Source organism: Lissotriton vulgaris, chromosome 8 (assembly GCF_964263255.1).
Source record: "Lissotriton vulgaris chromosome 8, aLisVul1.2, whole genome shotgun sequence".
Classification (NCBI taxonomy): domain Eukaryota; kingdom Metazoa; phylum Chordata; class Amphibia; order Caudata; family Salamandridae; genus Lissotriton; species Lissotriton vulgaris.
In genome coordinates, this window is record NC_141696.1 from 713,195,023 (window position 1) to 713,208,790 (window position 13,768).

At 42.0% G+C, this 13,768-nt stretch overlaps 1 protein-coding gene across 4 annotated transcripts in view; it reads right to left on the reverse strand.

The window, feature by feature from the left end:
- The window catches only part of MAP3K15 (mitogen-activated protein kinase kinase kinase 15), a 1,281,486-nt gene that overhangs the window by 130,307 nt on the left and 1,137,411 nt on the right, over positions 1-13,768 (reverse strand). For all 4 annotated transcript variants that reach the window (XM_086934586.1, XM_086934588.1, XM_086934587.1 and 1 more), the window contains 2 exons: positions 12,137-12,347; positions 1,346-1,458 (listed from right to left, as the gene is read on the reverse strand). In XM_086934586.1, the coding sequence (XP_086790712.1) occupies positions 1,346-1,458; positions 12,137-12,347 (324 nt within the window). The remainder of the gene's footprint in view (positions 1-1,345; positions 1,459-12,136; positions 12,348-13,768) is intronic.

A 13,768-nucleotide genomic window follows, 5' to 3' on the forward strand; every position in this document is an offset into this window, starting at 1 on the left:
CATGTAGATTTCAGGGGTGCAGCAGGGTGTCTTTGAGACACCCCTGCACCCTTGAAATAATTCTCAAATTGCGATTAGCAAATTCCGAATTCGCAATTTGAGAATTATTGCACTCTCATTCCTATGGGCCTCCTGGCCCATAGGAATGCATTGGAAATTATTCTTTATTTGCGAATTCGCAAATTTCGAATTCGCAAATAAAGAATAATAAGGAATCGCTAAAAAATAGCGATTTTGTACATACATACCGTTTTGCGAATTTTAAATAGCGATTCGCAAAAAATCGCTATTTAGGATTCGCAAAACGGAATCTTGATACATCTGGCCCTAATTCTTTAAGAGTTACAGATATGTGTCTGTGCATTTATAAATGAATACAGATTGGGAGTAACACTCGCCATCACAAAGTAAAAATAAGTGACTATATGCCCACAATACAATTTGGGAATACTACATAACTCATGGTTAAACACTGTGCTGAGATGCATAGATACAGTTTTATGGTTTAAATTTGCGAGGGACTGGTCGAATCTCTAAGGCAGGAAGAGCTCTGTTGGATAATCTAGTTAGACTCTTCTGTCTCATCCAACCCAGAATAAAACTTGATTATAAATGCATCACTTTGGAAGTTAGATATAAGAATTGGGTGGATATGTCCTGAAAAATAATAAAATCCTTTCAGTAGCATATATTGTATACAAAGATCAATATTAATATGTATTGAAAAACACGGCAGTGACATGTTGAAGTATGACTAACTAGAGGATTGTTTACACAAATTAAGAACATCAGTGGGTACATATATTACCATTTACTGGGGATGTACAAGTACATTACATTTGGCAATCAGGTTTAGGACAATTTTACCATCTTTTGGGTAGAGAGCACCAGCAGGTTAACACTGTTTAGCAGTGGTAAAGTTCATAGAGTAGTAAAGCCAATAAAAACAATTCCAGCAAAAACTGGAGGGGTGAAGGCAAAATGTTTGAGGAATACCGTACCACGGATGTCAGGTCTAACAAGCACCCACATCATGAATAAATTATATACAAGGGGTGTACATTAACCTGAAAGTCTTGGTGAGGATTTGAGCCCTTCCCTCTACCAAGAATAGTGTAGGGGGCATGTGTCCTAATGTTTCATTTTCAGGTGGTCTCACCCCCTGAACTATTAGAGTATTATTCCAAACACACTTTTGAATAGAGGTCTACACCTAACTGCTTTACTTAAAAGATATATACACATTACATTAAAGTGAGTTCATTTGAAGTGATCCATGTTTGAATTAAATGTCAGTATAGGTTTAGTAATTAGATAGCACAGAACACTTAAAAAACATTAGCACCTGCAGGTTTTAACTTCACTTGGAGAAGATGGAGGTCCTGACTCTTCTGCTCCAGAGCTTGTCGTAGTAGGTTGTGATAAGCTCTCTCTTTCAGCACAAGGTCTTCCAAAAGTCTAGGAGTACATTTAATAAAACAATACATGTTAGTAAGATACATTACACAGGAAAAAATGAATCACCGTTGCTTCACCCTGGACAATTTAGAGTTTTCACACAACACAGAATAAAAAGCAGCTGCAGTCAGCTGCCATCAGCTATCAGCAATGCAGTCAACTCTCCTTCAACTGTTTAACAAACCAAAAACATTTGTATTATTTAAACTGATTTTCTCAAGAGGGCTATATCTAATTCTGGGCAAAAAAATGTTCAAACTGGCATTGTTTATTTCTCTGCACCAGAAGAGCTAGGCACCCACAGCTTTAGGGATATACACAGTCAGGTTGTCCCTGAGGGGACATCAAGTTGTTAATTTCTGTACGTATTTCTGTATTCTTCAAATCCCAGCACTCCCTTCATTACAGCAATGATATGTGGAGAGACACTGCCATGATACATACAATGCCAGTTGCATCTGTTCTCTCATTGTCCACCCCACAATAATGACACTACTCCTGCTTTCATCTGTACTACACTGATAGCTATTGCTTTCTAATCCATAAAGCTAGGAGCAATACCATCATCATTAGAAGCAAGACTTCTACACTTTCCCACAGCTGTTATCATAGACACCTATCTTTTAAAGTGTGAATGCAATTTTTAACATTGCCTCTTTGTAAGAATAGGACATCGCAGCAGGCGCAGATGTTAGCAGTTCCTCTTCACACTCATGCGCTGTGACATCACACACAAAGACATGCTTAAACCCACACACATATAAAGACACCACAGCTGGCAACATGACTCTGGCTGAACTCAATGTCCCAACACACCCAACTATAGGGATATACAGAAGGAAGAAGGCACCATATATGTACATTTTTGTAAGACCCAAGACATTACACACCTCCCTTCACAAATCCACACACACAAACGCCCAAGTAATAGTTGGACCAAACAAATCAACAACAACACAAGAGACTAAAGACCTTTCACCTCATCAATGCACATGTAAACTCCACTGAGGCAGTAGACCTCATGCGCAAAAAAGATATAAATCCATGCTTATCAACATACCTGGTAAACCCAAAAAGTATGAAGAGGGGGAGAAATGCACCGTAAATCACAAAGACTTTTTACAGAATCTCTAAGTCATACGCAAGCATTACTAAAAAGGTGGCAAAGCACACACCTCTCATAAACACAGAGAATGGAATTGCACCCCTGCACCAAAATGAAATTGCTACACAGCACCTCCAGATCATCAAGTCTCCTAAGACATTTGCAACACTCAAAGAAAGATGAGTTGCCTGACCCCTTAACCAAGGAACTCTTCACCTAACATTAAGACATTGGAAACAAAACTTCCACAGCAAGAGTGTCCTGAGTCTCTCAGATGGTTGCCAACCTCAAAGAAACACAAGTTGTCCAACCCTTGAACAAAAGAGCTACTAGCCCAACCAAGTTGCAAAAACATAAACAAGGACCTCTGAAAGCAGCATTTACCATGCTCAACAAATGACTCCAATCAGAAATTATGCATCCAAACCCTCTAAGAAACAATTGATCCATGAGAAAAACCAAGATAAAGGTCAGAAACTACAGTGGAGCCAAACCTCCCACTCCAACTTCAAACAGTGTGCTCATTCCATCATGCACCATTGCACCTTTGTGGTGTAGTTCCTATGTAGAATCTGCACATTTAGACAACATAGACTGTGGGATTGGTGTCCAGACTGATTCCAGACAGCCTCATCGGGTAGGTTCGCCTGTATACCAGCTAGCTCACAGTACCACTGTAAACCCATCTTACCAAGGAGAGAATAATTCTTGGCAACTATCGAACATGACAACCCTGTCCCATCAGGGATCGTGGAAACAGTACAGTACTTTTTGCTCAGCCACTCATGCTCACTTTGTCTCAGAGAGATACCATAAAAAACGGTGGATACGTTTTCAGTAAGTATTTATTGAACAAGCAACATTCTAGTGTAAAATAGGTGTGCTGAAACAATAATAAAACAGAAACAGATATAAATGATTATAAGCACCAACAGAATAAATGGATGGTAGATTCCTAAAGCCAAGAACCTCCTAGGCTGAAGCCAATTCCATTACCTGAAGTGCGAGACTGTGGGACCCCGTCTTGGTCAAGAGATGGCCACCCCACGAGTGTCAGACCACCGGAGCTGGAGTGACTGCTTGCAGGAACCTCAGCGTCTTATGTCAGTGTTTCAGCATGGAAGCCTTTCTCCTCTGCCTGCCTCAGCAAAGATATGGTTTATATACACCCAAAAGGTACCCTTAGAGGATTCTACCTTGCTTTGTCATGTTGGTTGAGGATGACGGAAGGGATGACCCTTATACATAGTTATTATGCAGAAGATGGTAATCCTGCTGTGATTCTGAGAATCTTCAAGCATAATTAGTGAGACTAGTTTCCGGTCTAGTCTTCCCTGGACCGGAAACAAGCATCCTGGGACCGATTTCTGGCTAATCAGCCGTCATCAGCCAGGTTAGCTTGAATCCAGTGGCAAAGTGAGTAAGGGACTCATGTCTGGGCATACCCTGCCAACTTAGGGCGAACAAAGCAAAACCAAAGGGGATGATAAACGGAGTGCTGAACATTGCAAGCACTCACCCCAAGTCAACTGATCTGGTTTTAATCCATCATCATTCTTTAGCTCACTCCGCCACCCCGTTCAGACATGGCCATATGCAAATCAGTCTGACCCTGTACCTCATGGGAACAGTCCAGCCCGAACTGGCAAGCCATGTCTTCTCTGGACCTAAACAAACATCCTGGGACCTGTTTCTGGCTAATCAGTCGTCATCAGCCAGGCTAGCTTGAATCCAATGGAAAAGTGAGCAAGGGACCCACGTCTGGGCATACCCTGCCAACTTAGATCGAACAAAGCAAAACCAAAGGGGATGAGGGACGGAGTGCTGAACATTGCAAACACTCACCCCCAGTCAACTGATCTGGGTTTAATCTATCATCATTCTTTAGCTCACTCTGCCACCCCAGTTCAAACATGGCCATATGCAAATCAGTCTGACCCTGTGCCTCATGGGAACAGTCCAGCCCGAACTGCCAAGCCATGTCTTCCCTGGACCGGAAACAAGCATCCTGGGACCGGTTTCTGGCTCATCAGCCATCATCAGCCAGGCTAGCTTGAATCCAGTGGCAAAGTGAGCAAGGGACTCATGTCTGGGTATACCCTGCCAACTTAGGGCGAACAAAGCAAAACCAAAGGGGATGATGGACGGAGTGCTGAACATTGCAAGCACTCACCCCCTGTCAACTGATCTGGTTTAAAGCCATCAACATTCTTTAGCTTACACCGCCAATCCAGTTCAGACAAGGCCATATGCAAATCCGTCTGACCCTGTGCCTCATGGGAACAGTCCAGCCTGAACTGCAAAGCCATGTCTTCCCTGGATCGGAAACAAGCATCCTGGGACCGGTTTCTGGCTAATCAACCGTCATCAGCCAGGCTAGCTTGAATCTAGTGGCAAAGTGAACAAGGGACCCATGTCTGGGCATACCCTGTCAACTTAGGGCGAACAAAGCAAAACCTAAGGAGATGATGAACGGAGTGCTGAACATTTCAAGCACTCACCCCAGTCAACTGATCTGGGTTTAATCCATCATCATTCTTTAGCTCACTCCACCACCCCAGTTCAGACATGGCCATATGCAAATCAATCTGACCTTGTGCCTCATGGGAACAGGCCAGCCCGAACTGCCAAGCCATGTCTTCCCTGGACCGGAAACAAGCATCCTGAGACCGGTTTCTGACTAATCAGCAGTCATCAGCCAGGCTAGCTTGAATCCAGTGGCAAAGTGAGCAAGGGACCTACGTCTGGGCTGGGTACAAACTGGAATGGCATGGTGAGCAAAGAAAATGATAGATTTAGGCCCAGATCTCTGTACTGGTGTGAATGTATGACATTGTTCTGTATTCTGTCCATCAAAGGTTCTTTTTGGATTTAGCACAATGGACAATACCAGGCTGGACCCTGCATCCAGTCCCCCGCTGTGCATTACGATGGATATCTTACTTTACGTTAAGTATATGCAACATATCGTGGGTCTAAACGCTTGTGAATATTTTCTGAAACAGAGAAATGTTGGTGAACTCCAACATTCCCAAATACTATTACAAATAATAGAAATATTTTGAACAATAATGTTCAATCAAACACTATTTCGACAAAAGTGCGGACCTGCAATGCAAATCTTATAATGGGCTTGTGGGAGAAGGAAATTGCATGGGGAAAACAGAATGAGCTATATCTGCAAAAGATCATTTTATGGTCAAAATACACTGACCACCTATTCATTATATGGCAAGAAATAAAGAAAGAATTCATGGAGTACTATAACATCTTAAATAACAATGACACAGGTTTGAGATTTACTTGCACCACTAGTACAGAAAAATCAATTTTCTAGAAGGCACTGTATACATATGAGATAATATGATTGTAATCACAGTATGTAGGAAACCTACTTCTACCAACAGTATATTACATGGAGGCAGTTTTCATCCAAAACCACTAATAAAGAGTATTACATCCCAAAAAATTATTGAGAATAAGTAGAATCTGTTCCAATGATACTGATTTGGCCAGAGAATGTGACACAGTTTCAATACGATTTATCAACAGAGGCTATAAATGGAATGATGTCAAAAAGAGTCTAGAAAGGATGAGAAAAAACACAAATGGAAACTCCAATTACAAAACAGCGATTCAACTCTACACAAAAGAAGGGCACTTCAACTACATTGATAATAGATTACAGTAAAGAAGGCTCCAATATTGTAAGAATGTTTAAGAGACACTGGCATCTTGTCAAAAAAGTTCCTGATATAGGAAATACAGTTGGTGACAAACCAGAATTGACCAATAAGAAAGCAACTTCCTTGAAAGACTTGTTAGAGGGCAGTCAACACTCGAAGACATCAAAGAGGAACTGGCTTGGTCATTCGCACAAAGTATTTGTCAGAAAACGGATCTTGGAACATATAAGAGATGTACAAACAAAACACATAAGGAATGCTGTGGGCAAACTTCAATTGTACTATCATGACAACAACTGTAAAACATTGAGATACTATGGAATGGACATGGTAATATAACATGAAAAAGGAAGGGGACAGTCAAAGTCAAAAAGCTCAAACAACTGGAATCACGTTCAATCATAAGATTCAGAACTAAACAACGCATGGGACTCTATGTTGGGGAATTAATTGTACATCTAATCAATAACTTAATGATGATCTATCAATGGAATCCAATCAGTTATCAAGACAACAACCATCAAGTCTAATTGGAACTTTGGCCACTGAGGTCCTGATTGCCGTTGATAAGATAATCAATTACAGAATGAAAGATGCCCCACTTGCGAGAATTTTTAATAAATGAGAACATCATGCCGTATGACATAACTTGATGTGTTAAGTATATCAATTGAGCATCATCAAACTCATCAATGAACAGATATCACATAAAATAACTGACTGTGGCAGGTGAAGGAATGCTTAAGTCTATTGAAATACTTCGATTTTACTGTATTCGATTTATTTTATTTTATTCACTTTATTACTTATTGGTATTTGGTGTCACTACAACTCTCACAATTCCACATTAAAGACAACATGGGAGAATATGTATGTAAAGAACACAAAGTAAGGACTCACTACTATGAAAAAGACTGAGAAGGTTGCTATACGTAGGTGAAGATGTAAAGAAGCCCTGGAGTGCGGCGATTATTTGTTTTGAATGTGTGCGTATTACCTACTGGCAATTGCCAATTGGTAGTTAAAGTTAGGACCAAAGTTTCCGTTGGAAAAGCATTTATTGTTTTGCCAATAACTTTGGTGCCGCTTTATGAATCTCCACAAAATTTTCTCAAAATGACCCCTTTTTGGTTCAGCTGCTGTGTTGATCCATCAAGCTGGTCGAGAAAAATGGGGGGCCCTAAAACACTTTTCCCCATGTTATGTCTATGGGGTTTTTCATTTTTTGAACAAGTCTACAGTCTGAACTGATGAGCAAAATTACACCAAATTTGGCGGAAAGCTAGATGTTGGTCCAGAAGTTGTGCTTTTTGTGATTTGGTGTAAATCTGTTTTGTAGTTTTTAAGATATGCAAATGTTAAAAAAAATGGGAAACTGGGGACGCAAGTCTTTGCAGTGGACTTCCGGATCCTACCAAAATTTGATTGACTGCTAACACTTCAACCAGGAAGTGTTGGCAGTCTTCTTGGGACTTGGCTTGAATCTGAGTCCCACAAACAAAGTAAAACGACAAAGGGGTAAGGTAGAAATATCCTGATTCCCCCAGATATGGTAGGGGGGGCCCTCAGGGACACAGCTGGGGTAAAAAAGCATTTTTTTAAATTCTGCAGCAGATTTGCAAATCTGCAGCAAAAAAAAAAAAAAAGAAGTGCGTGCTCTTGTGCGTCTTTTTTAAAAGCCCCTGGGTGGACCTAAAAGCATGAAGCAGGGGGACTCACAGGGCCCCCCTCTCAGGCTTATACAAAGCCCCAGGGACTGTCACCTCCCCAGAACTGTAAACAAGAAAAATATGGGGGGCCTGCCACCTTACCAGGTCAATGAACACTCTAAGTGCAGGGGCCCGCTTGACCCCCCCCCCCCCACTGACCCGGGGACCACCACCTTGCCAGGGAACACCGTTTTTTTAATAAATTGCGGGAGAGGCCCTACTGCCCCACTACTTCCCAGGGACCCCCACCTCCCTGGGGCACACAGTTTATTAATGAAATGCGGGGTAGGCCCTACTGCTTTACCTGCTGCCAAGGGAACTGCCACCTCGCCGGGGCACAAACACAATAATGAAGGAGGTCCGTTGTGGACCCTGGCCCTAGAGCCCTAACTTGAGCAAACACTCTGCTTTCAGCAAGCGGGTGCAAAAAATGCTCTCACTTGCTGAAAGCAGAGCATGTCTCATTCCATGGCCACTGTCAAGCGAGCAGGGAAACACACAAATTGCCTTGTGATCCAGGGAGCTGCATGTGAGCAGTTTCCAGGGTCTCAAAGCAATGCCAGCTACCTTAGGAGGTGAGGAGCCAGAAGGGAATGCGGCTCCCCCTGTGGTCCCCCTGTGGTCCACAACATTTGAAAAGTGGTTACCCTGGGTGGGACCATGGCACACACACTACAAGCCGGGCTCTGGGGGATGGGGTCCTCTGGGCCAAATATGGCCCACGGAAGGGGGGCTACGCAACCCCTCTTCACTTTGAAACCCCCCAAAAAAGCCTGGCAATTTGCCAGAGGCCACGCCCCCTTTCTCCACCACTCTGAAAATACCTCTCCTGGCATGCTGCTGGTTTGCTGATAAAGTGCCCTTGGCTCCTGAGGGTACTTAGGGGCCAACAAGATCTCCTGTCACCTCCCGTAAGTCCCATGCAGTGGAATTGCTGAGAGGTGGTCTGAGGCCACGCCCCCTTTCTCCACAACTCTGAAAACATGCCTCTCAGTGCACTGCTGGTTGGGGGATGAAGTCCCCTTGCTTCCTGAGTGCCTCAGGACTAAACAAGCAACAGTGTGTCAGGAGGTGCGTTTGCAGAGTGGTGGAGAAAGGGGGCATGGCCTCTGATGACTTCTCAGTAATCCAGCTGTGTGGGTCTTACTGAGGGTAAAAGGAGGGCTAGCTGGCCCCGAAGGACCTTCATGATCCAAGGGGACTTCATCCCCCAACTAGTGGTGCGCCAGGAAGCGATTTTGCAGAGTGGAGGAGAATGGGGGCATCACCACCAAAAACCTCTCAGTAATCCCACTGTGTGGTACTTGCTGGATATAACAAGAGGAGTAGTTGGCCCCCGAGAACCCTCAATAGCCAAGGGTACTTCAACCCCTATTAGTAATGTGCTAGGAGGCGCGTTTGCAGAGAGGTGGAGAAAGGGGACTTGGCCTCCTATGAGGTCCCAGCAATCCCAATGTTGGGACTTACTGGCAGTACCAGGAGGGGTAGTTGGTCCCCAAGGATGTCCTTGGGGGGCCAACTACCCCTCCTCTCATCTCCAGTAAGTCCCACACAGCGAGATTGCTGAAAGGTTTTCTGAGGCCATGCCCCCTTTCTCCACCACTCTGCAAACGCGGCTTGTGGTGCACTACTGGTTGGTGGATGAAGTCCACTTCACTCCTGAGGGACCTTGGGGGCCAAAAAGCCCTTCTGGTACCTCCTATAAGTCCTACACAGTGGGATTCCTGAGAGCTCTTCGGAGGCCCAGCCCCTTTTCTCCACCACCATTCTGAAAACGTGACTACTTAAAAAAATATACAAATTCACAGAACAAACCAAAGGTTGCAGAGACGTTAAAGTTAGGAATTAGCATTTACAAAACCTTAGAAATTCACTGATAAAACCAAAGGTTACGGGGACGTGATAGCTAGGAAATGGTATAAAAGAAATTAGAAATTCACGGCTACAGAAACTTTATAGTTAGGCTTAGGTTTCATTCATATAAAACCAGTGAAATTCAGCAGTTATAGCTAGCTGAGCTAACTATAACTTGTGCCACCACAATGAAACTACTTATGACCTCACATATTACATCACTCATGACATGGTCAGTGACATCACTGATGACAGTACTGATAACATCTTAAATGATATTACTATTGGCATCATATACAGAATCTCTGATGAACCCACTCACACCCCATATAACTGTTTATACACTCACTCCAAATCCCACGCTACCATTCTCAAACCCATTCACTCACCCATACCAGTACTTACACAGCTACTCACTAATTCATATATATGTTTAACACTCATAAACTTTTAAATAAACACTCACAGTTACTGCATGATGTCATGAGCAATGCAATCAGGGATGTCATTTGAGATGTCAAGAGTGATGTAATATGTGAGGTCATGAGCAGTGCACTATATATATCGGCTTCATCCAAAAAAGGTACGTAGCACTCGCATGGTGAAACGATTTATTCATTTAATAAAAGCAATTCTTCCAGACACGTTTTGGTGTGATGCAGTTATCAATGTTTAAAATGCTATTAACATGGTTCCTTCCTTCTGATTGGGTTACATTCTACATCCTCTATCTTCATTGGTGGATTCCAGACTAAAAGGAGAGCTGCAATGCTTTTACTAATGTTTTACAACTGCATTTTCTTTCAGTATCATTACTGTCACTACGATCACATATGTCATTTCATAGGCCCAAATTCCAAATTGAAATAATCTCAGATGGGCTGACTCAGATACCAGTTATGATACCTTCATCACATTGCTGGTCACGTTGTTTTTACAGTCCCTCCATAGCCCCTCGATAGGGCGACCAGTTCATAATACTCCATATTAACCCCTTGCCATAATTTTTATTTTAGTTAATTCACATTAATGCCTATGGCGTTTTAGTATGCTTCTTCTTCTCTTCACCAAACTGTATCCAGCAACATTGGAAAAACAGGGTTTGTGCATGATTCACTGTACTTAGTACTCAGTTTACTTGAACTGCAGCTTCTGCAACACTACACTGAGGCCACTGGAGCAACAGTTAACTATGTAGTCCCTTTATGAACTCAATTCATGCAAGGGGCATGTTTGGAACTCACTCATAACATTAAGCTGTAAGTGAGCTTTGGTCATTCTTGTTGTGGAGGCCTGCCTCCAATCAGATTGTGAGCCACAATGAACCTGCATCTGTTATTAACTGTACCCCCACATGACTTGCCAGGGTAGGGGACCCTTATGATTCAGCACTGACCATTGAAACTGGACACTGAATGCTGTTTCTTAACACTGATGTTTTACCAGCACCCTCCCGGCCTATGAGTTCCTTTTTTCTCACCTGTGATTCAGATTTAGAATAAGAAGTTGAATCTTTCTTTTACCAGTATAAGGATAAACATATATAGACCTTCTGAATTTTAAAGTATTTGTAGTGGGGGACACACTAGAGACTATAATGCACAGGAAGAATATAGTGCGTAAGACTACTTGTTCACATGGCTCACCCTTACAGTTTGGTGAATGATATACTAAATATGTAGCAAGACTGAAAGAGATAGGATATGGTCCCATTGTCATACAGATATTAAAGGGATTAATGGTATTTAAGCTTTCAGTAAATATAAGGGGGACAAAGACACATTGGTCATTGGATTTATTAATGATTGTTGCAGCAAACGGAATCAAGTAAGACATATCTATCAGAGACACTGGCAACTGCTGCCAATTCTATTGCTACAAAAATCCTTTATCGTGTAGTTTCTTGCTTCCCTTGTGTCTTCCTATTTCTGAGTTTCTCTTTCCTTTTCTCTCACTCTTTCTTCTTCTACTTTCCTCAATCTCATTCACTCTGGTTCACAGTCTATTTCATTCTTAGACTCTACACTTCACATGTCCATGTTTCATATTCTGCTTGAATCACTTTCCTACACATCATTCTAAATCTTTAAACATTCATTCTCATGTTGCTTCCTCTCTCACAAATGTTTTACACTGAGTGAGAGTGTTGACAAACCACCACAGGAACTTACAAAAAAGGCCTATTTTTTTCCTAAAATGATCCCTAGTGGTTTGTACAAGAGTAGATATTGTGAGTTGTTTCTTATCCCCATTGGTCTTGAAAATTAATATGAACCACCCAGGCTATAGAATGCCTAAAGAAACACAAGTATAAGAAAAATTACCTGCTTGTCTCCTGCTTCAACTTGCTTAACTGAAGGCCAAGTTGCTGGTGCTGAGTCTCTTGGGAAGCAACAGAACTAAGAGTGCTCACTCCGGAAGTAACCACAGGTTCCTCATTTCCATTTTGTTCCACAGGTCGATAGTCATCCTCATCCTCAACATCTTTCTCCACCCCTTCACACTCCGACACTGGCTCTAAATGAGTTCGAAGTTCTGTAAAAAAAAATATAGAGAGTGGAGAGTAAACAACTCTGGATGCCTGTAGGAATGCATTTAGCATCCAATACATTCAGAAGGAGAAGAAGAACATTTTGGTATCTTACTCACTCATTAACTACTCAAACAGTAACATGCAGAAACAAAAGATATAGCATTTCAAATTATATTAATTACAAGAGAATAGTTCAGGCGCATCTCTGAAAAGAGGCTGATGACAAGTTCAGTAATAAGGGGGAGGGCACAGGTTTACCAATCATGTATTGTTGTAGACTAAACCCTAAAGTAAAGCCCTGAGACTTATGCGTCTGGAAGCATTCCTCCCTGCTCAGGGTTAATGTGGTGCATGGGTGGTTGGCTATCCCCTCTTTTCTATATTTTGTAAAGCAAATAAGCACCCATTTACCCGGTTGAACCAAGATTGTACCCTACAGTGCCAAGCATATGCCAATGAGGCCCAGGGGCCATTCAGAAAGGCAAATTTACACTACTCACATGTGGATCTACTCATACAACTGGGTGTAAATCTCCACATTTTTCTATAAAACATTTCAGTGGAAATTTATTTTTAGCTGTAGGCTTAACCTCTTGGCTGCTAGGCGTTTTCCCCCTCCTGTGCTGGGAATTACCATTTTGCTGTTTCCATGACGAGCTCAGCTCGTCATCAGCACACGACACCGGTGGGTGATGACGAGCTGAGCTCGTCATCAGCATCGAAAGGGTTAAGAAACCTCATGCCCTTAAATGAGATCCTGAAGCCTCTTACACCAATTTTACAACTGTAAAGTTACTAGTACTAATTTTCCGGATGTTAATGGAGATCTCTGCCACCGGGGCATAGAGCTACTATGAGAAAAATATTGGACAATTCTTAAAGTGTGTTTCTTGAAATACATTAAATAAAAATGTTTTTCTAAAATATGCATGTAAATGAATATAAAATAATCAATATTAACTCAGAAGCAATACAACAAAAAGTTATAACACATTACTGTATCATGTTGAATTGTAAAATACAATATATATATATATATATATATATATATATATATATATATATATATATATATACACACATACGGACATGTTATTAGACATGATGATGGCATGTTTAAACAACAATTTTTTTCTATTCAACCACTCCATCTATTGCCAGACCCAGGGGACGGCAATGGGAACATGCTTCGCCCCCAGTTACGCGGGATTATTCCTAGGCTGGTGGGAGGAGCATGTGGCAAGTAAGATCTATGCTTTTTCCCATAACGTCGTCCTCTGGGCCAGATACATAGATGATATTTTTTGTATCTGGCGTGGCACAGAACAAGAAGCATTTGACATCACCGATACACTAAACAATAACGAGCTGAATCTCAAATTTACGAGCACAGTGGCTAAGAAGAGAATTGAATTCTTAGATG